The sequence below is a fragment of the Odontesthes bonariensis genome, chromosome 14, assembly GCF_027942865.1.
Source record: "Odontesthes bonariensis isolate fOdoBon6 chromosome 14, fOdoBon6.hap1, whole genome shotgun sequence".
In the NCBI taxonomy this organism is placed as follows: Eukaryota; Metazoa; Chordata; class Actinopteri; order Atheriniformes; family Atherinopsidae; genus Odontesthes; species Odontesthes bonariensis.
The window spans coordinates 4,599,511-4,624,995 of record NC_134519.1 but is presented as its reverse complement, the minus strand read 5'-3'; the positions used below and the strand labels follow the sequence as shown (position 1 = coordinate 4,624,995).

The 25,485-nt window shown below is 43.8% G+C and overlaps 1 protein-coding gene across 9 annotated transcripts in view; it reads left to right on the top strand.

Moving 5' to 3' along the window:
- Positions 1-22,391, top strand: part of LOC142398604 (disco-interacting protein 2 homolog C) — a 262,105-nt gene extending 239,714 nt beyond the window's left edge. For 6 of the 9 annotated variants that reach the window (XM_075482674.1, XM_075482669.1, XM_075482667.1 and 3 more), the window contains 13 exons: positions 1,955-2,076; positions 5,226-5,337; positions 5,430-5,539; positions 5,887-6,017; positions 7,031-7,199; positions 7,282-7,452; positions 8,977-9,006; positions 12,866-12,927; positions 16,387-16,444; positions 16,527-16,601; positions 18,301-18,475; positions 18,683-18,806; positions 21,013-22,391. In XM_075482674.1, coding sequence (XP_075338789.1) covers positions 1,955-2,076; positions 5,226-5,337; positions 5,430-5,539; positions 5,887-6,017; positions 7,031-7,199; positions 7,282-7,452; positions 8,977-9,006; positions 12,866-12,927; positions 16,387-16,444; positions 16,527-16,601; positions 18,301-18,475; positions 18,683-18,806; positions 21,013-21,265 — 1,592 coding nt within the window. In that variant the 3' untranslated portion in view covers positions 21,266-22,391. The remainder of the gene's footprint in view (positions 1-1,954; positions 2,077-5,225; positions 5,338-5,429; positions 5,540-5,886; positions 6,018-7,030; positions 7,200-7,281; positions 7,453-8,976; positions 9,007-12,865; positions 12,928-16,386; positions 16,445-16,526; positions 16,602-18,300; positions 18,476-18,682; positions 18,807-21,012) is intronic. The other 3 variants (XM_075482675.1, XM_075482671.1, XM_075482670.1) reach the window with 1 other exon arrangement.
- Positions 22,392-25,485: the final 3,094 nt, after the last annotated feature.

Genomic DNA, 25,485 nt, shown 5'->3' with positions numbered 1-25,485 from the left:
CTCCACTTCCTGTTCCTTTCATCCTCCACTTCCTGTTCCTATCATCCTCCACTTCCTGTTCCTTTCATCCTCCACTTCCTGTTCCTTTCATCCTCCACTTCATGTTCCTTTCATCCTCCACTTCCTGTTCCCTTCATCCTCCACTTCCTGTTCCCTTCATCCTCCACTTCCTGTTCCCTTCATCATCCACTTCCTGTTCCTTTCATCCTTCACTTCCTGTTCCTTTCATCCTCCACTTCCTGTTCCTTTCATCCTCCACTTCCTGTTCCCTTCATCCTCCACTTCCTGTTCCCTTCATCCTCCACTTCCTGTTCCTTTCATCCTCCACTTCCTGTTCCCTTCATCCTCCACTTCCTGTTCCTTTCATCCTCCACTTCCTGTTCCCTTTCATCCTCCACTTCCTGTTCCTTTCATCCTCCACTTCCTGTTCCCTTCATCCTCCACTTCCTGTTCCTTTCATCCTTCACTTCCTGTTCCCTTCATCCTCCACTTCCTGTTCCTTTCATCCTCCACTTCCTGTTCCCTTCATCCTCCACTTCCTGTTCCCTTCATCCTTCACTTCCTGTTCCTTTCATCCTTCACTTCCTGTTCCTTTCATCCTTCACTTCCTGTTCCTTTCATCCTTCACTTCCTGTTCCTTTCATCCACCACTTCCTGTTCCTTTCATCCTCCACTTCCTGTTCCCTTCATCCTCCACTTCCTGTTCCCTTCATCCTCCTTCATCCTCCACTTCCTGTTCCTTTCATCCTCCACTTCCTGTTCCTTTCATCCACCACTTCCTGTTCCCCTCATCCTCCACTTCCTGTTCCCTTCATCCTCCACTTCCTGTTCCCTTCATCCTCCACTTCCTGTTCCTTTCATCCTCCACTTCCTGTTCCCATCATCCTTCACTTTCTGTTCCCTTCATCCTCCACTTCCTGTTCCTTTTATCCTTCACTTCCTGTTCCCTTCATCCTCCACTTCCTGTTACTTTCATCCTTCACTTCCTGTTCCCTTCATCCTCCTTCATCCTCCACTTCTTGTTCCTTTCATCCTCCACTTCCTGTTCCTTTCATCCTCCACTTCCTGTTCCTTTTATCCTCCACTTCCTGTTCCTATCATCCTTCATTTCCTGTTCCCTTCATTCTCCACTTCCTGTTCCTTTCATCCTCCACTTCCTGTTCCTTTCATCCTCCACTTCCTGTTCCTATCATCCTTCATTTCCTGTTCCCTTCATTCTCCACTTCCTGTTCCTTTCATCCTCCACTTCCTGTTCCTTTTATCCTCCACTTCCTGTTCCTATCATCCTTCATTTCCTGTTCCCTTCATTCTCCACTTCCTGTTCCTTTCATCCTCCACTTCCTGTTCCTTTCATCCTCCACTTCCTGTTCCCTTCATTCTCCACTTCCTGTTCCTTTCATCCTCCACTTCCTGTTCCTTTCATCCTCCACTTCCTGTTCCTTTATCCTTCACTTCCTGTTCCCTTCATCATCCACTTCCTGTTCCTTTCATCCTTCACTTCCTGTTCCTTTCATCCTCCACTTCCTGTTACTTTCATCCTCCACTTCCTGTTCCCTTCATCCTCCACTTCCTGTTACTTTCATCCTTCACTTCCTGTTCCCTTCATCCTCCACTTCCTGTTCTCTTCATCCTCCACTTCCTGTTCCCTTCATCCTCCACTTCCTGTTCCTTTCATCCTCCACTTCCGGTTCCTTTATCCTTCACTTCCTGTTCCTTTCATCATCCACTTCCTGTTCCTTTCATCCTTCACTTCCTGTTCCTTTCATCCTCCACTTCCTGTTGCTTTCATCCTTCACTTCCTGTTCCTTTCATCCTCCACTTCCTGTTCCTTTCATCCTCCACTTCCTGTTCCTTTCATCCTCCACTTCCTGTTCCTTTCATCCTCTCTTAATAATGCTTCTTCTCCACATCGAGCTCTTCCTCCTCACCCTCTCCTTCCCTCCTCTTCCTCCAGGCATCGACCTCATCGCTGCGTTCTACGGCTGCCTTTACGCCGGCTGTGTGCCCATCACGGTGCGCCCGCCGCACCCTCAGAACATCGCCACCACGCTGCCCACCGTCAAGATGATCGTGGAGGTAAGTGGGACGCGTCCACCTGTCGGATCGTTCTGCAGCGCTGCTGAACATGTTGGAGGAAGCTGTCACTTTTAAACCCTTTTCTGTCCCAGTGTGCAGAGAAAGATACATTTAACTCGACTCTTCGATGTCTTCCTTGTTGTGAGACAGCAGCAGACCTGAGATGTGTGTTTATTAAATTAATGAAGACTCAGCAAATTCCCATTTTCTGTCGTCCATCAGGAAATGTTGTGAAACCTCGGCATGAATCAGAAAAACGTGACAAATCACCCTGAAATAGGACTTTTCCCTGATTCAGCTCACAGTTACTGATATGAAATAAATCTTTTATTAGGGACCGAGCAGTGAAACTCCAAGGACCCTGTTGTATCTGTAGGAGTTCTTTCTTCTTCTTCTTCTTCTTCTTCTTTGCAAAAGGTGCTCGAAAATTTTGCGAGCGCCACCTGCCAGTCGGTGACATGAAAGAATCTAAACTTTATATTTTTGGGAGTCGCTCATTGATTCTGTAGCGCCCCCTACGATGCTTAAAAATGGTCCCCGCATTGGGGTTAGTTTCGTGTGGGACGACGAGATTCGGTACACTCATTCATCATGCCCAGACGGACAAAAAAGTCTCTTGCCGCCATGGTCCCACGTCCACAGGAAGGCGGCCATTTTGGATGGAAAGCACGTTTTGGTGCCATTTTTGACCGATTCCACGCCTTGCATTAGCCTGGCTGACGCGTGCACATCTCGATGAGATGGTGGTCTGGGAACTAGGTGTGCATTTTCTCGTATTTGAGGCGTGGTTTACGAATGCCTAGAGCCGTTTATTGGGCGCTACGAATGCCTATCAAATGGCGTCTGGTTCTTCCCATGCTGCTTTGCGCGCGATTCATAGCCAATTGTATCACTTATACCAGATGACGTATGTAGAGCGACAGAAATTCGACGAGGAAGAAGAAGACGCGTTGCTCTTTTTTAAAAAGTAAACTTGCGCTCTAAGCTACTTAAAACACTTTCTAAGGCTGCATCGAACGGTAACGTTGTGTCCGCTGCCATGTTGGATTAACACTCTACAAGCTTCGGTGTCGTCATCGTCTTGCTGCCCCCCCGTTCTGTGATTGGTTCCCTAACTCAGGCAAAAATAAGGGTGGTGGTTTCCAGGCTGCCTTTGCAGTAGGGATGGTTATTGGCAAAGAAGTCACGATTCACATGCCACGATGCGATACTATCACGATGCATCACGATACTTGAATTATTGCGATGCATTGCAATATTTTCACTGAACATATTTAAAAAAAAAATACAGCCATTACCAGTGGCTGACTGGCTGAGTATAATCTGGATAGTGTCTTCAATTGATACATAACTCAAAGCAAATCAATTCATAACTGTATTTATTGAAACAACTTTTGGAGGTATTGCCATTAAAACAAATATTACTGGACACACTCATCACAAAAAGTGCATAGGATTTATAAAACTTAAAATAACAAAATAAGGATGATCAGTACAGACAAAAAAAAGTGCATAGGCTTTATAAAACTATAATAAAATGAAATAAATATTGCAAACATCCCTTGCAGCGAAATGCATCATTTGCATGTGTCCTACCATTAAAGGCATAAAAAGCCCCCCAAAAAAAATCGATACTTGGCGTCAAGAATCGATGCAGTAGATCGTGAAAGTTAGAATCGCGATGCATCGTCATGACGATTATTTTGCACACCCCTACTTTGCAGTGTGAATGAAATCGCGCGCAAAGCAGCATGGGAATTCCCAGGCTAGCCTTGCATATGAAATCTGCTGAAATGGCTCCAAACTGCCGGTTTAGCTGTGGGCAGTGTTGGGTAAGCTACTTGTAAAATGTAGTGAGCTAAGCTATCAGCTACTCAACCATAAATTAAGCTTCACTACACTAAAGCTACCACCACTAGAAATGTAGTGAGCTAAGCTACAAAAATGTGGGGAAAAGTAGTTCACTACATCAGAAGCTACATTGTACCGACATAATATCAGATTGATTTAAAATAACAGATATCTTCATTAAATAAAACTTTATTGAGCTCAGTCAAATCTTAAGTGCTATACCAAGATGGAAATTATCTGTGTTTTCGTCAATAACACTATAGACATAAGGCAAAAATGAAAACATCATCTAAAATGTGTCACTTGACAATAATGGTCATACACAGACTATTAAATGTTTGAATAATGTGTCAAAATTAGGCCTACTTTACGTCACATATGCAGCATGTTGTGCGCCCCCCACCCCGTTGGAACAGGAAAAAAAAAGTTCAGGCTCAGGATTTTTTTTCACTATCACCCCTGAATGTTGCTGATGCTCGTGTAACCGATGTAATGATGTAGTTTTTTTTGTTAATTTCACCATAAATACATTTTTCTCTTGTTCTCATTTTGTTGTTAATTTCAATTGTTTTGTAATATTTTTTATTGGGAGCTTTTATTTTTATTTTGTTTTATTGCGTTACCGGAACTTATTGGTGATGTCACATCCTGTCATTGCGCTGTCAGTTGGTCTCTGAGATCGCTGAGTAGCTGTGTGTGTGAGAGGCGGCGAAGTGGCTTTAATTTTAATATATTTGTTCCATTACAGAGGTTGTCCTGTTACTTTGTTCTCAACACAACGCAGAGAGGAACACTTTTAGCCAGAGTCGAATCACGCCGGTTACACTCGCAACTGTATGCACGCAGGGTAGCTATGCAATGCATGGGTCCTATGTTAGTACCGGTATGTGTGCAGGCGGCACGAGCAGACGAGTCGGAGCAGCTTGCGCATGACGTTCAACAGACATTCACTTTATTGTGTTCAAAACCATGTTGTGATGCTGGTAACTGCTGTTTTCCTCAGGCATGACCTGAAATTTTGTAGCTTTTGTGGACGCTACGTCACTACTTGACAAAAAAAATAGCTTAACTACAGGGACGTTACTCGATACATAAAGTAGTGACGCTACGGCCAAGCTACTGGGAAATGTAGTTAAACTAGTAGCTTCGCTACAAGTAGTGACGCTACTGCCCATCACTGGCTGTGGGGTGCAGAAACGGAAGGGAGAAGTGAGGGATCACAGGGGCAGGAGTTGGGAAACAGCCTGGAAAAGCAGGTCGGGTTGGCTGACTTTACTTTGTGGCTAACGTCTGTGCAGGTGAGCCGCTCTGTGTGCGTGATGACCTCACAGGTCATCTCCAAGCTGCTGAGGTCCAAGGAGGCGCTGGCTGCCGTGGACGTCCGGACCTGGCCTCCCGTTATGGACACAGGTACGCTGTGACATCATCACACAGCCGTGGGCGGTGGCGCCACCTGCAGGGACGGAGGCCCTCATCAGAGTCTCTTTGCTCTCTGTGCGCAGATGATTTGCCGAAGAAGAAGCCCCCCCTGCTGTATAAACCGTCCGACCCCGACACCCTGGCCTACCTGGACTTCAGCGTCTCCACCACCGGCATGCTCGCTGGAGTCAAAGTAAGCGCACCCACCCCTCAGGCATCCCCTCCGCCCCCGTATGAAGGAACCCCGAACATTATATTTATATAATGGACAGATCTTTATGAACAATGTGGTGACTAAAAACTGAGACTCCATGAACTCAGCTCAGATCTGAATGTTTTTAAAAGTCAAAGTCAAGTTTATTTGTTCAAAACAGTTCAAAGTGCTTCACATAAAATAAAAGCATTGCAGTAGGGAGTGGAAGAAGCATTAAAATACATAAAATAATATAAAAAGAACAGTCCAGATAAGTTCAAAGATATCGTGCAGATTTCATGCATAGACACATGAGAACAGAAATGTTTGTCCTCTCTTTTGTCCAGATGTCCCACACAGCCACCAGTGCCTTCTGCCGCTCCATCAAGCTGCAGTGCGAGCTCTACCCGTCCAGAGAGGTGGCCATCTGCCTGGACCCGTACTGCGGCCTCGGCTTCGTCCTCTGGTGCCTTTGCAGGTCGGTGTGAAGGGAACAGATGTTCCAGATGTTTCTTAGCTCGGATAAAAGACACATTTTAAAATCAGAGGATGTTTAAAGCAGCCAAAATAAGCCTCAATAATAATTAGACTTCCTCCTTCATTAATTATTAGGGCTGGGCCAGTTAACTCGTTAATTATTTAAAATAATAATATTTTATTGCGCATTAACGCAGGTTTTATTTTATTTTATCTATTTAAAAATAAATAAATACATTTTTTGGGGGGCTTTCAATAGATAGGAAAGTTCAGAGAGACAGGAAGCAGAGGGCAGAGGGAGGGGGAACAACACGCTGCGATATAGCCTCTGTACATGGGGCGCCTGCTCAACCCACTACGCCACAGACCACCCCTGTTTTATTATTTATTTTATTATTGTAAAAGTCTGCTGCTCACAGGCTTTTATTTTGTAAAAGTCTGTTGCTCACAGGCTTTTATTTTGTAAAAGTCTGTTGCTCACAGGCTTTTATTTTGTAAAAGTCTGCTGCTGTCTGCTGTGGAACAGGAAAAGAAAGTAATCGGCGGATCCACCAAACATGGAGAAGGGTACGGAACTTTTACTCGGCCATTTTCATTTTAAAGTTCTTCCAGACGGCGCAGTCGACAGAACCAAAGTCATCTGTAAACACTGCCAAGTTGAATTGTCTTCTCAGCGTAGTAGTTCCAGTCTAAAATATCACTTAAAGGCAAAACACACAACTGATAGCAGCAAGTCATTCAAGGAAACAGACAGTGGAGCGAGGCTTCTACATAAAAACTACAGAAAGATGCTGATGTTAAAAGTGTGTTTGCACAACAAATGTTATGGCACTTTCATTCATATGGCAGCACATTTAAAATAAAGCTAAATGCTAAAAGCTATACACTACTTTTGGATTCATTTTTGGATTCATGTGATTAATCGTGATTAAACATTTTAATCGTTGCCCGGCCCTGGTTATTATCTACACTTGCTGGGAGAACTTGTTCAGAATGTGAACCCTCTGTCTGCAGCGTGTACTCGGGTCACCAGTCCATCCTGATCCCCCCCTCCGAGCTGGAGGTGAACCCGTCTCTGTGGCTGTCGGCCGTCAGTCAGCACAAGGTGCGCGACACCTTCTGCTCCTACAGCGTCATGGAGCTGTGCACCAAAGGCCTCGGCCTGCAGACCGACGCCCTGAAGGTAAGGCGGGCTCGGCCCCTCGCAGAATGTGCGCAGCGTGTCCGATAGGCCTGAATGTCTCAGCCTCCCCCCCCGCCCGCAGGCTCGGGGCGTGGACCTGTCCCGGGTGAGGACCTGCGTGGTCGTAGCCGAGGAGCGGCCCAGGATAGCCCTGACGCAGTCCTTCTCCAAGCTGTTCAAAGACCTGGGCCTCCACCCGCGGGCCGTCAGCACCTCCTTCGGCTGCAGGGTCAACCTGGCCATCTGCCTGCAGGTCGGTCGCTTTCTCCGAGTCTTTGAGTCTCTCGCTGCTTCCGCTTTAATCTCTTTGAGAACAAGAGCAACTTATGGAAGTTTTCCTGTGCCATCAGAGTTTGAATACGAATTTCTAATATTGAATTTTTACAGCATCAAAATCAGACTTTAAATGTGGAAAACCAAGTGTTAAAAAATTCAGTGGAATACCATTTCATTTTTTTCCTCTGAATTTTTTTCCATTGAATTTTTTTCCATAAAATTTTTTTAAATTGATTTTCTTTTTACAAATTCAAAGTCTGATTTTGATGCTGTAAAAATTCAATATTGGAAATTCGTATTCAAACTTTGATGGCACAGGAAAACGTCCATAGAGGTTGGTGTCAGGTGCTCATGAATTAAACCTGAAGTCTGCATCACATGAAGCAGTTTTCTGTGTTATCAGAAACCACAGATGTGTCCTGAACCCGTCGGTAAAGGAGGCACCGAGAGACTTTGATCATATTCTGATGAAATCAACTTTAAAAGCCTTAAAGGGACAGTTCGCCTCTTCTGACATGAAGCTGTATGACATCCCATATCAGCAACATCATTTCTGAACATCTTCTTACCCCCTGCTGCGTCCTGTGAGCCGAGTTCCAGCCTCGTTTTGGTGTTGATGAAGGTAGTCCGGCTAGTTGGCTGGGGTTTAAAAAATAAAGCGTTTTGCTTCTCAAAACTACGGAAGCCCAGAGCGGACGTGGTAAGTATAAAAAGGTGAACTGTCCCTTTAAGGTTGTGATCGTGCAGTTCTGTGCTGCATGGACAGTTTGCAGCTTTGCTCATCAGCTGGATGATGGACTTCCACGTTTGAAACGTTCAGTTTCTGTAGCTGAAGCTTCTTAAATAACCAACAAAAGACCCAAAAATCATTCCTTCATTTCACCAGCTGCGTTCACTCAAACGGACCCGGTGCCTGTGGTCTGTTTCAGGATTTTCAAATTAAAACTTTTAGTTTTGTTGCCACTTCAAAGCAAAGAGGTTATTTTTTTATTATTATTATTATTATTATTTTAATTTTTAATTAATTTAGTCATTTATTATTACTATTGTTATTATTATTTTTATTAGTTAGTAGTAGTATTTTTTTTATTAGAATTAGTATTATTATTGTTGTTAATATACAATTATTGTAAATATTAATCATTTTTTGAGCTACTTGACTAATTTGAATTTCCCCTATTGGGGGGATGAATAAAGTATTTTTCTATTGTATTTTTAGAGATGAAAACATGCAGTTTAACCTGTTTTTAGATGTCTAACTGCATGACTCACAGATGAGCCTGATAGCAGCAGCATGGATGTTCGCTCTGACCTCTGACCTTTGAGCTTTAAAAGAGCCAAACTAACAACTTTCCATTTTAACTGCTTGTTTGGTTTCTTTTGACATTATTCCTCCTCCTTCCTTTAATATTTAACCCCACCCCATGTCTCATACTTGGTTTTGTCTCCGCCCTCCCTCCTTCTTTACCTCCTCCTCCCCCCGTCCTCTCTGGTGCTGCAGCCTCACAGGCTGGGAAAGCTGGCCGATCAGGTAGGGAACCTCCATAAACCACCACCCCCCCACTGCTTGTCAGCTTACTGCTCCTCAGCTGGCTTTAAATCTAAGGTTTCAGACCTTTTCTGTGATTGGGTGCTTGTACAAATGAAGGCACCACCCGATAAAAGCCTCGTGCATGGCTCCTTCACTGGGCTCCTTCACGGCACTTTTTCTGGCTCGGCTTGGTGAATAACAGCAAAACTGCCGGTTACTGATGTTTAAATAACTGCACTCTGGATTAGTATTAAGATCTTTTTCTATTTTAACTGGTGAATAAAAGCATTGAACAACATGTGACATCACAAAGCTCTTTAAACACAGAACGAGTTCCATATCAATCGTAGTTATATTCAGATTTTACCACTTCGTATAAAAATGGTTCCATTTTAAGTCAACAGATTGCATCAAATCCTCAGTTCGCTTGAGTTTGAGCTGCACGAGGCGACTGTGGGAGGAAAAAACTCCCTTTTAACAGGAAGAAACCTCCATCAGAACCAGGAACCATCTGCCTGGACCAGCTGAGGGCTGAGAGGACAGCAGAACTATGGGATGTTTCAGGATAGCCTGAGCCATCCCTAACTATAAGCTTTATCAGAAAGGAAAGTTTTAAGCCTGGTCTTAAAGGCAAAGAGGGGCCTGATAACTGAAGGCTCTGCCTCCCAAACTGGCAGCTGGTTCCACAGAGAGGGGCCTGATAACTGAAGGCTCTGCTTCCCAAACTGGCAGCTGGTTCCACAGAGAGAGGCCTGATAACTGAAGGCTCTGCCTCCCAAACTGGCCGCTGGTTCCACAGAGAGGGGCCTGATAACTGAAGGCTCTGCCTCCCAAACTGGCAGCTGGTTCCACAGAGAGGGGCCTGATAACTGAAGGCTCTGCCTCCCAAACTGGCAGCTGGTTCCACAGAGAGGGGCCTGATAACTGAAGGCTCTGCCTCCCAAACTGGCAGCTGGTTCCTCAGAGAGGGGCCTGATAACTGAAGGCTCTGCCTCCCAAACTGGCAGCTGGTTCCACAGAGAGGGGCCTGATAACTGAAGGCTCTGCCTCCCAAACTGGCAGCTGGTTCCACAGAGAGGGGCCTGATAACTGAAGGCTCTGCCTCCCAAAGTGGCAGCTGGTTCCACAGAGAGGGGCCTGATAACTGAAGGCTCTGCCTCCCAAACTGGCAGCTGGTTCCACAGAGAGGGGCCTGATAACTGAAGGCTCTGCCTCCCAAACTGGCAGCTGGTTCCACAGAGGGGCCTGATGACTGAAGGCTCTGCCTCCCAAACTGGCAGCTGGTTCCACAGAGAGGGGCCTGATAACTGAAGGCTCTGCCTCCCAAACTGGCAGCTGGTTCCACAGAGAGGGGCCTGATAACTGAAGGCTCTGCCTCCCAAACTGGCAGCTGGTTCCACAGAGAGGGGCCTGATAACTGAAGGCTCTGCCTCCCAAACTGGCAGCTGGTTCCACAGAGAGGGGCCTGATAACTGAAGGCTCTGCCTCCCAAACTGGCAGCTGGTTCCACAGAGAGGGGCCTGATAACTGAAGGCTCTGCCTCCCAAACTGGCAGCTGGTTCCACAGAGAGGGGCCTGATAACTGAAGGCTCTGCCTCCCAAACTGGCAGCTGGTTCCACAGAGAGGGGCCTGATAACTGAAGGCTCTGCCTCCCAAGTCTAAACTCCCTAATAAAGAAAGGCAGCTGATCACAAACGAGCACATTAGTGTTGTTAGCACATTGTTAGCGCATTGTTAGCACATTAGTGTTGTTAGCACATTGTTAGCGCATTAGCAACATCAGCAGCTAGCTTCTGAGGGCTCAGAGATGATCTGACGTTCGTCCTTTTCTGGTGTGACCCTGCACTTCTTACTGATTCAAGATGAGGAAGTTGGTGACTCCCAGCATGCCGCAGGGTTTGGTGATGGGCTCCGTTCACGGTCTCTTCTCAGTGGTGTTTATCCTGGAAACTGAAGGAATGGTGGAGGAAGAGAGAGGGAGGGGGGGGGGGTGTCTTCATCCCTTTTCTTTGTCCTCATTTTACTTCTACTCATTTTCAGTCCTCAGCGCAGTTAAACAGGATATTTAGCTGATATTTCAGAGCAGGGATTCTGTCTTAGCTTTTTCTTCATCTTAATCACCACCCCCGACTCTCTGGGGCTGTGTTCGAAACCGCATACTACTCCTACTACTCCTACTAACTTTCTGAGTTAGAATGCAAGTTTGAGTAAGCGAGAAGTTCCCGGATGCATACTAGATTCTCCTAAATGTTGGGTATGCATCATGAGGTTACTACTCATACTCAAACTACCCAAGATGCAACGTAACATGACGTCGCCGATCGTCATTTCCTGTCAAAACGGCAGTTTCAGGCTAGCTACAACGAGGGTAGGTTCACTTCCTGTTTTCAAAACAAAAGCACCAATTGTATGGTAATGGCTTTCCCTATGATAAAAGGCAACGGGTATTTTATTTTGTGAAAATAACCGGAAGTGCGTTGCTCACTACGGCTAGCTTTAGTAGCGCCGAATTCGTGGGAACAAAATTGTAAATAGCCGGTATTTTGTCAGGTTTTCAACACGTTGGGGATCTAAACGACTACTTTCTCACCTGAAAATGTTTCAAATGTTGCTAAAGTTTACAGAGTTTAGAGCTTAAGGGAAATCAGCTTCAGGCCGGCTGATTTCGGCTCGGGCAGGAGAGAAATGCATTGTGGGTAAACGCTCTGCATACTGTCTGATCGAATGAGTATGTAGTATGCGGTTTGTAGTACGTAGTATGCAGTATGCGGTTTGTAGTATGTAGTTTGTAGTATGCGGTATCTAGTATGTAGTATGCGGTATCTAGTATGTAGTATCGGTTTGTAGTATGCAGTATGTAGTATGCGGTATCTAGTATGTAGTATGTAGTATGCGGTATCTAGTATGTAGTATCGGTTTGTAGTATGCAGTATGCGGTTTGTAGTATGTAGTATGCAGTATGTAGTATGTAGTATGCGGTTTGTAGTATGCTGTATGTAGTATGTAGTATCGGTTTGTAGTATGCAGTATGCGGTTTGTAGTATGTAGTATGCAGTATGTAGTATGCGGTTTGTAGTATGCTGTATGTAGTATGTAGTATGCGGTTTGTAGTATGCTGTATGTAGTATGCGGTATGTAGTATGTAGTATGCGGTATGTAGTATGTAGTATGCGGTTTGTAGTATGCAGTATGCTGTATGTAGTATGCGGTATGTAGTATGTAGTATGCGGTTTGTAGTATGTAGTATGCGGTTTGTAGTACGTAGTATGCAGTATGCGGTTTGTAGTATGTAGTTTGTAGTATGCGGTATCTAGTATGTAGTATGTAGTATGCGGTTTGTAGTATGCTGTATGTAGTATGTAGTATGTAGTATGCGGTTTGTAGTATGCGGTTTGTAGTATTCTGTATCTAGTATGCTGTATGTAGTTTGTAGTATGCGGTTTGTAGTATTCTGTATCTAGTATGCTGTATGTAGTTTGTAGTATGCAGTATTCTGTATCTAGTATGCTGTATATAGTATGTAGTATGCGGTTTCAAACACATTCTGGGACTCTGTGTGCATGTTAATCAAGTGGAATCAGATTTTTTTGGGTCTTTTTTTCTTCTAAGTTCTCACGTTTTTCGTGTTTGAAATCACCTTCAGAACTCATCCAACCGCCTTCATTTCCACCGTTTTCTGAATGTTGTAAATGTTTGAGTTCACCTGGCGGCTCTCAAACCCAAAGTTTTCCCCCCCTGTGGAGAGAAAGCTCGTCCCGGTGAGCATTAATGCATGAGCAGTAGCGCCCGCTGCAGCCGGTAGGAGTTTATGTTGAGTCCGTGTGCAGCAGAGCTAATGTGGTTGTTGCTGCTTCTCAGGGCACATCTGGACCCGATCCCACAACTGTGTTCGTCGATATGAGAGCGCTACGACACGACAGGTGAGTCAACTCTTTGTTTTGTGTCTGAGCGGTTTAGTTCTTAGAACATTTATAGTCACTAAATCACGATAAAATCCCAGAAAACAGCAAAAAAAAAAGAGATTTATACATTTAGTTCTGTTTTATTCGCAGTCTGAACATCTGAGAAAAGTTTAGTGAGTCACAATCACGCTAAAATCAAACTAAATTTCAATGTATTCATATAAAATGTCATGAATATGGATCTGTAGATGCTGCCAGGACATCATAAAGGGGGAAATTTAACACATTTATGTAAAAAATAGAGAAAAAAGGCTCCTATTCAGCAGGATTTAGGCTCCAACAGACAGGATGCAGTAATACGATTGGCTGGAGGAGCTCAGTAAGTTCCAAAAATGGTCAGCTCTTATTTATATGGCCTTTACAAGTGGAAATGGGGCTAAATGCAATTTAATATACAATTTGCTAAACTTTCAGTCAGTTTTTAACCTTTTTTTTAAGATCATTTACAACCTGATAAATACAGAAAGTTTGGAAATCTAATAAATGCACATTTTAATGACAAAGATTAAAATGTGAAGAGATTAAAGTTTTACTTTTAAATTGAATTTTAAATTAAAAAAATAAATTTTCAAATTTAAAAGTTAAATTAAATACAATTTTTAAATGTAAAAGTTTAAGAGTTTAAGATTAAAATGAAAGCAAATGAAATGGTGAAAGTGAGACGTTTACTATTTCATGGAAGAAGCCTCGGCTGAAACTGATCCTGAGAGAGCACCTTAGAGAGGCAGAGTCTCAGCAATAAAGATGGGGCAGAAATGTGTCAAATCGTGGAGCAGGTTCAGCATAATTAGGCATTGGTGCCTGTGGAAGTGGTGGCTTGCACATCTGGAAAGACGGGTTTAAGAGCAACATCTGCTCCCATCAGGGAAGGCCTGGCTTATTTCAGCAGGACAAAGTTAAACCACATCCTGCATCTGTTCCAGCAGCTTCATAGCAGAAGAGTCCGGCTGGTGGAATAGTTTTCAGGTGGTGAAACATCTGGACTGACCTGCCTGCAGTCCAGATGTTTCACCACCTGAAAACATCTAAACTATGACAATAAAGAGCAGCTGGAGTCCTCCATCAGACTGGAATGGGACAACGTTTGTCTCCCAGAGGTCCAGCAGCCGGGCTCCTCGGGTCCAGATGTTTACAGATGCTGTCAGAAGAAGAGGGGGTGCACTTCTACTGTGAATGAAATCTTAAGTTTTGCTCATCATTGCATCCCGACTTTTCTTCTTTCGGACAAACCTGCGTCGTCTTTTCCAGCTCGCTTGAAATGAACCTGGAGAATAAATAGAGTAGAGATGGAAAATGTTTTCTTGGCTTTAAGGAGATGGTGAAAAAGTCTGAGTCTGATGGGAGGCTGAAAGTTTCTCCAAGTCGCTGTGACGGTGTTTAGCTCCAGAACCCCTCCAGACTGGCCTTTAAACCCTGAGGTACACCTCAAACTTTAGAGTTTGGGACTTTTTTTAAGGGTTACGTCCGTTTTAACGAACCAACCAGCAGTTTGAACAACATTGCTGTCAGATTTCCTGAGTTCAGGTGGGGAAACTGTCGGTTTCCAGGCAACACGGATGGACAACAGCTGCTGATTTCAAGCAATATGTGTGAGAGATGCGCTGATGGCTCCTGACAAGTCGTCCTCTGGGTTTAAAAGGAGCGACCGGAACCAGCCCGGCCTCGATTTAGAGATGAGCCCAAACTGCCACATATGATTTAAACTTGCCAGTCTCACGGTCTCCGGCTCCCCGGGAAAGCCGATTATTATGGTGCTGAGCCTGTTTCTGCTGGATTTTCATCCAGAGAAGTTAGACGGCTGTCCTGCTGTGTATAAATAAGACTGTCAGCGTCCATGATTACATGTCATCAGAGTTGATTTAAGCAGGCCTCCTCCTGCCAGAGTCTTCGTGTCTCTCGTTTGTAACGAGACAAACTTCTTCCGTCGCTTCTTCTCATTCTCGGAGGCCACAGGGATTACATTTTCCCAGAAAGTGTTTTCAAACTAAGAAAACGTTAGCTGAGGACGGTGCTTCTTCTCCCTTATCGATGTGTTTACAGCAGCTGTTGGTGTCCAGCTCAGGGTTTTTGCTTTTTATTAGAGCTGAACGATATGGAAAAATAATAAGTGATTATGTTTTACATTCCTCAGAATTATATCTTTCTGTGATATTAGACGATCTTACGTAGAATTAATAAACAGCCGCTAAACCTTCTGATCAAATTAGATGAAGCATCAATTTAAATTAATGGGATTTTATTATTATCAGAGGTGGGTGGAGCAGCCAAAAACTGTACTCAAGTAAAAGTACTGTTACTTCAGAATAATATGACTCAAGTAAAAGTAAAAAGTAGTCATCCAAATAATTACTTGTGTAAGAGTGAAAAAGTGCTCGGTGAAAAACTACTCAAGTACTGAGTAACTGTTGAGTAACGTCTGATTTATTTGTTAACACAAGCATTCAATCAGACAGACAAAAATACTAAATAATCATCTTTAGGCAAATTAGAGTTCATCCAATTGATAAAATGAATTCATTAATTACAAAATAGCTTAAATTAAAATAATCCAGGTAAATTCAGGTACTTCAATAAAAGATAAAAGAGACTTAGGAAATGTTTAAAACATATGTAACCCATATGTAACCTAAAAAACAAACATTCACCTATCCATGGGGGAAAAACGAGTTTAGGAAACTTAGCGCTACATGTTTCCTCAAGTTAGATGTTGAGTTTCTGCTGAAATGTGCGTTTGTTTTGGTTGCCACAGAAGACACATAATGTAGCTGCTGTTTCTCACTCTTTGTAAGGTAAACATGCTTTCAGTATGAGGCCTCGTCTGCGTCTTCATTTCCCACCGTTGGTTCTGACATTTTTCATCTGTTTCTTTCTTTGTTTGCTACGACTGCTAATGCTAAAGCTAACCCGTCCCGCCGCTGAGATCGAGTACGGTCACGTGACCAGACTGCACGGCTGCGTCTGATTGGTGGAACACAGTCAGGTGGTAGAGCCTTTGGTGGAAGTCTCTCTCTCTGTCAGAATAAAACATTAAAATGAGGCGTACGCGGGGGGATAAAAATAATGAGGCGTAGAATACCAAAGAGGTAAGAAGAAAAGTAACCAGCTCATTGTAGCCTAATGTAGTTAACAAGTTAACTCGCCCAGCCCTAATAAACCTATAATGTTAAAGCAGTTACTGTATTTACGATCAATCTTTAAAGAAAAAGTCACAGCCCAAGTATTTTAGAGGAGATGAGCGCTCTAAAGTAAAGATGGAAAATGGCAGATTGTGATTTTTTTTTTGTGTTGTTGCCATGGATACATTACAATATGATCACAAGCCCTTCTTTTTTTTTTTTTTTTTGTTACATTTGATAAGCTAAACTTAGTCTGATGAAATACATTGTAAGCACAAAACGTGACCTTATTTTCCTGCAGGGTCAGATTAGTAGAGCGGGGATCGCCACACAGCCTCCCACTGATGGAGTCCGGAAAGGTGAGTTCTTCCTCCCCTTTTTAAACGAATAAGCCGTTTGAACAGGTCCACTGAAGCTGCTTCTCCGACTCTCTTTGGGCAGATCCTGCCAGGGGTCAGAATCATCATCGCCAACCCAGAGACCAAAGGACCAATGGGAGAGTCGCATCTGGGAGAGGTTGGTCCCAACTTTTTCAGAAAATCACTAATTTAACCACTTCCACAGGCAGGAATGTTTATTTCCTCGCAGTGTTGTTATAACCATCATACCTTAATTACACCTGTTTATGCTGCGTGTTTTAACTGAAGATAAATTGGCTCAAAATGCTCTAAAACGGCACATTTAGTTGGTAACTTCTCTGTTGACACGAAGGACGGAGTTTAAATATTCTGACTTCACAGCTGCCACCAACTACAGCAAGTTGAGTTAGAAAAGTCTAATAATCAGGGCTGGGCAACGATTAACATGTTTAATCTAATTAATCACATGATTTCCCTGATTAATCACGATTAATCGCATTTGTACGCAGAATCCAAAAATGAATCCAAAAGTCGCGTATAGCTTTTAGCATTTAGCTTTATTTTAAATGTGCTGCCATATGAATGAAAGTGCCATAACATTTGTTGTGCAAACACACTTTTAACATCAGCATCTTTCTGTAGTTTTTATGTAGAAGCCTCGCTCCACTGTCTGTTTCCTTGAATGACTTGCTGCTATCAGTTGTGTGTTTTGCCTTTAAGTGATATTTTAGACTGGAACTACTACGCTGAGAAGACAATTCAACTTGGCTGTAAATGCAGGAGGTTTTTTTTTAAAATTTATTTTGAAATACGTGCTTTTATGTTGAAACCAGTAAAACAGGAAGTAGCGCCGGTTAGCTCCGTTAGCTTCACACCTGTAGCGGTGATGTTACCTGCTAGTTTATTTTATTTCTCCATGCTTCGTGGTGAATGTGATGCATTCAACAGACTTTTACAATAATAAAAACCTGCGTTAATGCGTGATAAAATATTTATCGGCGTTAAATAGTTAACTCGCCCAGCCCTACTAATAATGAATGCTGTATGATCTCCAATTGTTTATTGTTTGTTTGCACTTTAATAAAACATTACAAACAAGAGTATATCACATAAAAGAAAAATATAGAGTAAAATAAATATATATACAATAGATAATGTCGCAGCCTTTTAAGTTTCCAAAGGCCGTGGGTGGTTTTGTTTTTGCACGCACTTCAGAGTTGATTGTTAAAAAATATATGTAGTTTATTTTTGATGAACAAAACAATAACTTAAAATTTCTTACAAGTTGGATGAAAAAACGAAAGTTAACTTAATCCGATTTAACAAGATCTAAAAGTGGTCAAAAAAATCATTTAACCACCACCTCACAAACAAAAAGAGCTCCCGGTGTGTTCTTAATCTGTCTGATTAATGGGAGGGTCTAAAAGTCACCAAAATAATCTCAAATACAAAAATCAACCAAAGTACATTCCAACTGCCCAAAGAAAACCAAACCGATAGAATCCATGACTTACAAAACATAAATGGCCGCAATGAATCAGTGCTGGAGAGGTTAGAAACCCTGGGAGGGCTTATCCAGAACCTCACCATTAAGATAAATAAACACAATTAAATGTATCTTATCAGGATAAAACAACATCACAAAAATCAATAATCAAGCAATGAATCAAAAGACTAAATTACAATGGCAACTACAAACAAAAAAGAGAAGAAAAAGTATTAAGACAGTCCCACAGAGTACAGGTGAAGTTTTAATTTCCTGTTATAGTCGGGTAGGGAGGGCGAGCTGTGTGGACGGAGCAGGAGAACCGGGCGGAGCTTCAACAGGAGGTCTAACAGCTTCTTCCTGTTTGCAGATCTGGGTGCACAGCGGTCACAACGCCAGCGGCTACTTCACGGTTTACGGAGACGAAGCGCTGCAATCGGACCACTTTAACTCCAGACTCAGCTTCGGAGACACGCAGACCATCTGGGCTCGAACGGGATACCTGGGCTTCCTGCGCAGGACCGAGCTCACGGACGCCAGCGGAGGTGAGAGCGACCTTTAGTGCCCATAAAACCGAGGGCAGGGCACATTTAAACAGCCTCAGGGTGGATTCTAGGTGCTGCCAAGCTTAAAGAAGTCCCCTAAATACTGCTTTAAGGGTTTTCCCATCGACTGAACACAAATCACAGGCTGACACATTATTCAACCAGACTGCTGGTGGGAAATAATCTCCATTTTGTGGGAAATTGCAGAGCGTCACGATGCCCTGTATGTGGTCGGTGCCCTAGAGGAGGCCATGGAGCTGAGAGGGATGCGTTACCACCCCATCGACATCGAGACCTCCGTCATCAGGACGCACAAGAGCATCACAGAGTGGTAAGAAACACGCACGGATACAGCTCAGCGACGCTGTGTCACTGTGTTTTAGCTTCTAAATCCCAAATTGTAGGTCACACACTCTGACGTCCCCACCCATAGAGTCCAAGAAGGCAGTAATCTGAGCTGCTGTTTGGTGTTTACACACAAACAGTCAGGGGCTTGGAGCCAAAGCGCGGCCAGCCCCACTCCATCGAGTCTTCAGGAAACACTACCTTGATCACCTGTTTCGTCCCAGCTCCTTACGCACTTATTCTAGCACTAGTTATGCTCTTATGATTTCTTGTGACCTGAAGTTCTTTTGCCTCCCGATGTGGAACACACTTATTGTAAGTCGCTTTGGATAAAAGCGACTGCAGAATGACCGTAATGTAATCGATACCGCTAAACCTCACTCACCAAGTATAGGTCCTATAGTGGCTGATAGTTCCTTGACACCTGTCTTCATTCGTCTCTCACTCGCGAACAAGACCGAGATGCTTGAACTCCTCCACTTGGGGAAGGATCTCATTCCCAACCCGGGGAGGGCATTCCACCCTTGAGGACCATGGTCTTGGATTTGGAGGTGCTGATTCTCATCCCATCAGCTGCTTCCAGAGTCCCACAGGCCAAAAAGGCCCGATAGGACTCCTTCTTCAGCTTGACGGGTTCCCACCACGACAGACATCGGCCACAGCTCCAGTCAGCCGCCTCAACAATGGAGGCACGGAACATGGCCCATTCGGACTCAATGTCCCCCACCTCCCCCGGGACATGGTTGAAGCTCCTTCTGACAGGATTCTGGAGCCAACTCACCAACATGTGGTGATCAGTTGGCAGCTCCGCCCCTCTCGTTACCCGAGTGTCCAGGACATACGGCCGCAAGTCCGACGATACGACCACAAAGTCGATCATCGAGCTGGTGCCAAGTGCACATATGGACCCCCTTATGCCTGAACATGGTGTTCGTTATGGACAGTCCATGACGAGCACAGAAGTCCAATAACAGAACACCACTCTGATTCAGATCGGGGGGGCCCGTTCCTCCCAATCACGCCCTTCCAGGTCTCACCGTCATTGCCCACGTGAGCATTGAAGTCCAACGTCTCGTCTTCGGGCTGTGCCCGACCGAGCCCCGGACAAAGGAAAACGTTGTACAAAATTATTTTTCGCCATGGGGGGGTCTTATGAGCTGTTCTTTGTCTGGTCCCTCATCTAGGATCTGTTTGCCTTGGGTGACCCGGGCAACATAGCTCCCAGACTCATTGGGACACGCAAACCCCCCCACCACGGTAACACAGCTCATTGTTAGGAACCTTCCAAAGAAAAAACAAAAAAAGTTATTCAAGCAGACACGATAACAGCATGTAGGTGTTTTAAACTGAAGCCGCATGAGACAAAGACTATTACTTTAAAGGGACAGTTCGCCTCTTTAAAGGGACAGTTCGCCTCTTCTGACATGAAGCTGTGTGACATCCCATATCAGCAACATCATTTCTGAACATCTTCTTACCCCCTGCTGCGTCCTGTGAGCAGAGTTCCAGCCTCGTTTTGGTGTTGATGAAGGTAGTCCGGCTAGTTGGCTGGGGTTTAAAAAATAAAGCCTTTTGCTTCTCAGAACAATATGCGTTCAACAGAGTAATACATTTGCATCACAAAATGGTTCTCCAGGAAAAAGTCAGAGCTCACAATCTCTTGGCCCTATTTTCTCTCCCTTCGTATCACTGCCTCCTGTTACGGTGTTTGCTGCTCGGTCTGCACAGCAGGCAGTGATACGAAGGGAGAGAAAATAGGGCCAAGAGATTGTGAGCTCTGACTTTTGTGATGCAAATGTATTACTCTGTTGAACGCATATTGTTTTGAGAAGCAAAACGCTTTATTTTTTAAACCCCAGCCAACTAGCCGGACTACCTTCATCAACACGTCAAAAGAGGCGAACTATCCCTTTAACTCAGAACTGTGAGCAACAAGGTTAATCTACACAAATTGAAGATAAAACTGCATCAGTACACGAAATTTAAGTCTTAAACCAGGCAATGGCCTTTTACCACCATTAAAATCTGGTTAAAGATCATATTCTCTTATAGGGAGCAAGAGAGAGTGTCGTCATTATGTTGCATATAAAGACAGAATTTACATGGACCAACAATCTGTTTCAGTGAGCTCAGGATCTTGCTGTTGGGGAACACGGATGTAAAAGTGTTGTTTCTTCTTGTTCTGTCCCCAGTGCCGTGTTCACATGGACCAACCTGCTGGTGGTGGTGGTGGAGCTGGACGGCTCGGAGCAGGAGGCCCTGGATCTGGTCCCCCTGGTCACCAACGTGGTGCTGGAGGAGCACTACCTGATCGTGGGCGTGGTGGTGGTGGTCGACATCGGGGTCATCCCCATCAACTCCCGCGGCGAGAAGCAGCGCATGCACCTGCGCGACGGCTTCCTGGCAGACCAGCTGGACCCCATCTACGTGGCCTACAACATGTAGCGCCCCCATGTGGACGGATAATTATTCAGGAAGACTTCTGAGGAGAACGAGACGGAAGCCCAGTTATTTTGGCACGAGGGGAGAAGGTCGTGGACTTGGTATAACCCGAGTTTGGACTCCCAGACTCGCTCCAATGGCTCCGACAGTAGTTTGATTTTGGTTCTTAGCATCGAGGCTGAGTTTTCAGTCGGTGAAGGTAAGCTTCGCACCTCCTCTCTGGGCAGGAAGCCCCCCCCAATCTGTGCCGACCGTTTACCGAATCGTGGCAATCTCGCGGCTGGAGGACAACCGCTAACGTAAACAAAGATTCTGGCTCGCTTTATATTTTCCTGTCAAGTACTCGCTTTCTTTTTGCTTGTTTTTAAACGTGTCCTTGGGAAAAGTTTAGGCTATTTTTTTGAAAATGATATTTACACACACACAAAGATATGTTGTGTTTTTACAATGTCAACCATTACAAAGTGTGAGATATGTTTTGATACGAGGGTCTGAGGTACGTCATGTTAGCCTGTTAGCTTGTTTTTAACTGTTCCTTTTTAAACCAGCCGTCCCGCTCAGCAGGGAATCAACGCGCTGACCTTCACACACAAACAGCTGCAGACTTTTAACTCAAAGCACCAGCTTCAACTCGAGCTAAACGACTCATTAACTCATATCCTGTAAGTATGTACAAAAGGAAGCCGATTTAATTTATTTTGTTTCTCTTTTAGAAGTATATGACGAGACATTCAAGAATGTTTTGCTCTTGAATATTTGCTAATATAAAAAAGAAAAAAAGCATCGCATTATCTGGAGTGAGACATGAGACTCGCATCAAGCATAGTATGAAGTATAGAAATATATGATAGTTTATATTAAAGATGAGTTAAAGATTAACACCAGATGACAATTCTACAGAGACACCCCGAGGGGTTTTATTCCAGTTTCCCCCGAAGAAGAGTTCTGATCAAAGAGTCCAAAATGGGGAATAAACTAACTTTTTTTTTTTTTACCACAGGTGGCGCTACAATTTTACGAATAAAACTTGTTTGTATCCGAGTGAAAAGACCCCGAAGTATCCAAGCGGTAGCCATTATAAGAGAAGGTTGAATTGTCTAAAAGCTATTATTACCTCTTAATGCATCATCACCTTAGCCTGGCTGACGCGTCCACAATCTCGATGAGATGGTGGTCTGGGAACTAGGTGTGCATTTTCTCGTATTTGAGGCGTGGTTTACGAATGCCTAGAGCCGTTTATTGGGCGCTACGAATGTCTATCAAATGACGTCAGGTTCTTCCCATGCTGCTTTGTGCGCGATTCATAGCCAATTGTATCACTTATACCAGATGACGACAGAAATTCGACGAGGAAGAAGAAAAAAAAGGAAAATAAAAGTAAAATTGCACTCTAAGCTACTTAAATTAACAACAAAGTAGGCCTATATGCTATATTCTACATGAATTTTTATGTTGTAGAGTTGTGAATTTATTTTGATAATGGAGAAATTGAGCAGCCTTGCTTTGTTGTCTACAGTAGCAGATCAACCCTCATCTTACTTTGAAGCTCCCGGCTCCCAGAAGTGACGTCAACGAAGCTTTAGCAGCAGAAAAGCTATCAGGCTTGTGTTGATGATAATAATAAACTCCTGGACTATGTACAAACTTCCAAATGCATCGTTTTGTGAGTACAGACCATATTTGTACTACTGTAGAAGTTTGGTGTCATGGCATGTGATTTTAGTGTGGTAATTTTGGAGATGCTGCCAGGGTCCGTCAGCGCTTGTACTAAGCTATTCGGGATAACTCAGTAACTCAACTGATGTTCAGCCAATATCGGAAAAACTTAGGGTGGGTTACTTGGCTGGATGTCACGGTTCAAATGACCCTAGGGTGAATCTACTCCGAAACACTTTCTAAGGCTGCATCGAACGGTAACGTTGTGTCCGCTGTCATGTTGGATTAACACTCTACAAGCTTCGGTGTAGCGCATGGACGTCGTCATCGTCTTGCTGCTGCTGCCCCCCCCCCCCCGTTCTGTGATTGGTTCCCAAACTCTGGCAAAAATAAGGGCGGTGGTTTCCAGGCTGACTTTGCAGTGAGAATGAAATCGAGCGCAAAGCAGCATGGGAATTCCCAGGCTATCATCACCTTGTAAATTTAGTTTAAAATCAAAGTCGTTACGTTTCCAGAAAGAAAAAAAAAGTTATTTTACCTCATGTTGGTCTTTGCTGCCATCTTGTGGTGAACAGTGGGAAGTACAACAGGTTCGGTTTCAGCTCCTTTGAATCAGAACTCTTCAAAAAGATCTGATTAAAATGTTAATCGGTGGGAAATTATGTGTCGTTTCATTTCACTGGTATAAAACCCTTCAGACGGTGCATCGACTCCGTCTGAAAGCTTCCCAGGAAGCAGAGCTGCAACTGTAAATATCAAAGCGGGGAGTCCTTCATATTTTTTACACGGACAGATCATTCAGGGCTCGAACAGTGATGTCAAACCAGGATAATCGTGTTTTATCAGAGACCCTTCGGCTCGATAAAGAGCTGCAGAGTCAGCTGAGAATGTTCCAGTTTCAACCACATGAGGATTTTTTTTTTTTTAAGAAACAAAAAAAAGAAGCACTTTCTTCACCGTTTTTTCCTCTTATCAACAAAATGTATGTCCCGTTTGTTTTTTTTAAAGAAAGGTTTTAAAATGTCTTATTTGAGTTGGCATCATGTCTTTCATTTAAATAAATATTTCAACAATTTTGACAATAAAACATCAGAAGTTTGTCTTGTTTTTAAGGTTTGGAGGAAACTGAAAATAACTTTTGTGACGGGACGATATTAGAATTAAAGGGACAGTTCGCCTCTTTTGACATGAAGCTGTATGACATCCCATATCAGCAACATCATTTCTGAACATCTTCTTACCCCCTGCTGCGTCCTGTGAGCAGAGTTCCAGCCTCGTTTTGGTGTTGATGAAGGTAGTCCGGCTAGTTGGCTGGGGTTTAAAAAATAAAGCGTTTTGCTTCTCAAAACAATATGCGTTCAACAGAGTAATACATTTGCATCACAAAATGGTTCTCCAGGAAAAAGTCAGACCTCACAATCGCTTGGCCCTATTTTCTCTCCCTTCGTATCACAAAATGTTCATAAATGATGCTGATATGGGATGTCATACAGCTTCATGTCAAAAGAGGCGAACTGTCCCTTTAAGTGCTCATAAGGAGAGGTGGACACGACCAATTGGTTTGAAAACTCGAGTTAAAAAGCCTGAAGTTCTGCTTTTGGCCAGAGGGTGGCGCTGCCTCAACAGTAAAAGATTGTTTGGGTTAAATATTTACTAACAAGCTGTTATTCAACCTGTTAAATCTAATCTGGCTCTGTTGCATACATACATATATATCTTAAATTTCGTGCTGCTGAGCCGAGGATTCGTCCAACACATCTGGAAGGAGAGAGTGAAGTTAGAGACTCTGTTTTATATTAGAATCTGAGCCACGTTGCTCCGACTGAACTGGAGAAAACTCATGATTTTTCATTTCTCAGGTCATTAACTTAACACATCTGGAACGACACCATCCCAGGTTTCTATTCTTGCCGTCTGCAGATGTGGACAGCTGCTGATTCCAAAAGGTTTGCTGGATTATTGATCACAGCTGAACCGTAAAAATAACAGATTTGTAATTAAACTGAAGTAATTTAACAGATAATAAGGGTCCTGGAGGGCCGCCGTCCTGCAGGTTTTAGACGCTGATTCAGATGAATCGGATCTCTTCAAAGATTGTTTAGATCTGCAGCAGGTGTGTTTGGAGCAGGGAAACATCTGAAACCTGCACTGACCGACTGCTTTGGTCATTACTGAGATGATCCGTTTATGAGAAGCCACCACACCGATTTAACCGGCTTAGTTAATCTGCTCCTCAGTACTTCATCAGAAGCTGACCGAGAGGACTCCATTACAACCCCGACTGTCATATACTTCCTCACTGGCAACGTCCATCTTTTATGTGTAACAAAGAGACATAATAGAGTCTCCATGTGGAAGAGGAAGTTTCCACTCAGCGGCATGATCAGAAAACAGTCCGGATCAATTCGACTGAAAACGGTCCGGACCAATCGGATCAGTCCGACTGAACCTGTCAGAAAACCAGAACCTGAAGGAGGAAAAATGTTGCTTTTCAGTCGGGAAATCCTCAAATAATCCAAGTCGGTCAGAAAAGAAAAAGTAGGCAACATAGTCCAGTGATTTCCATT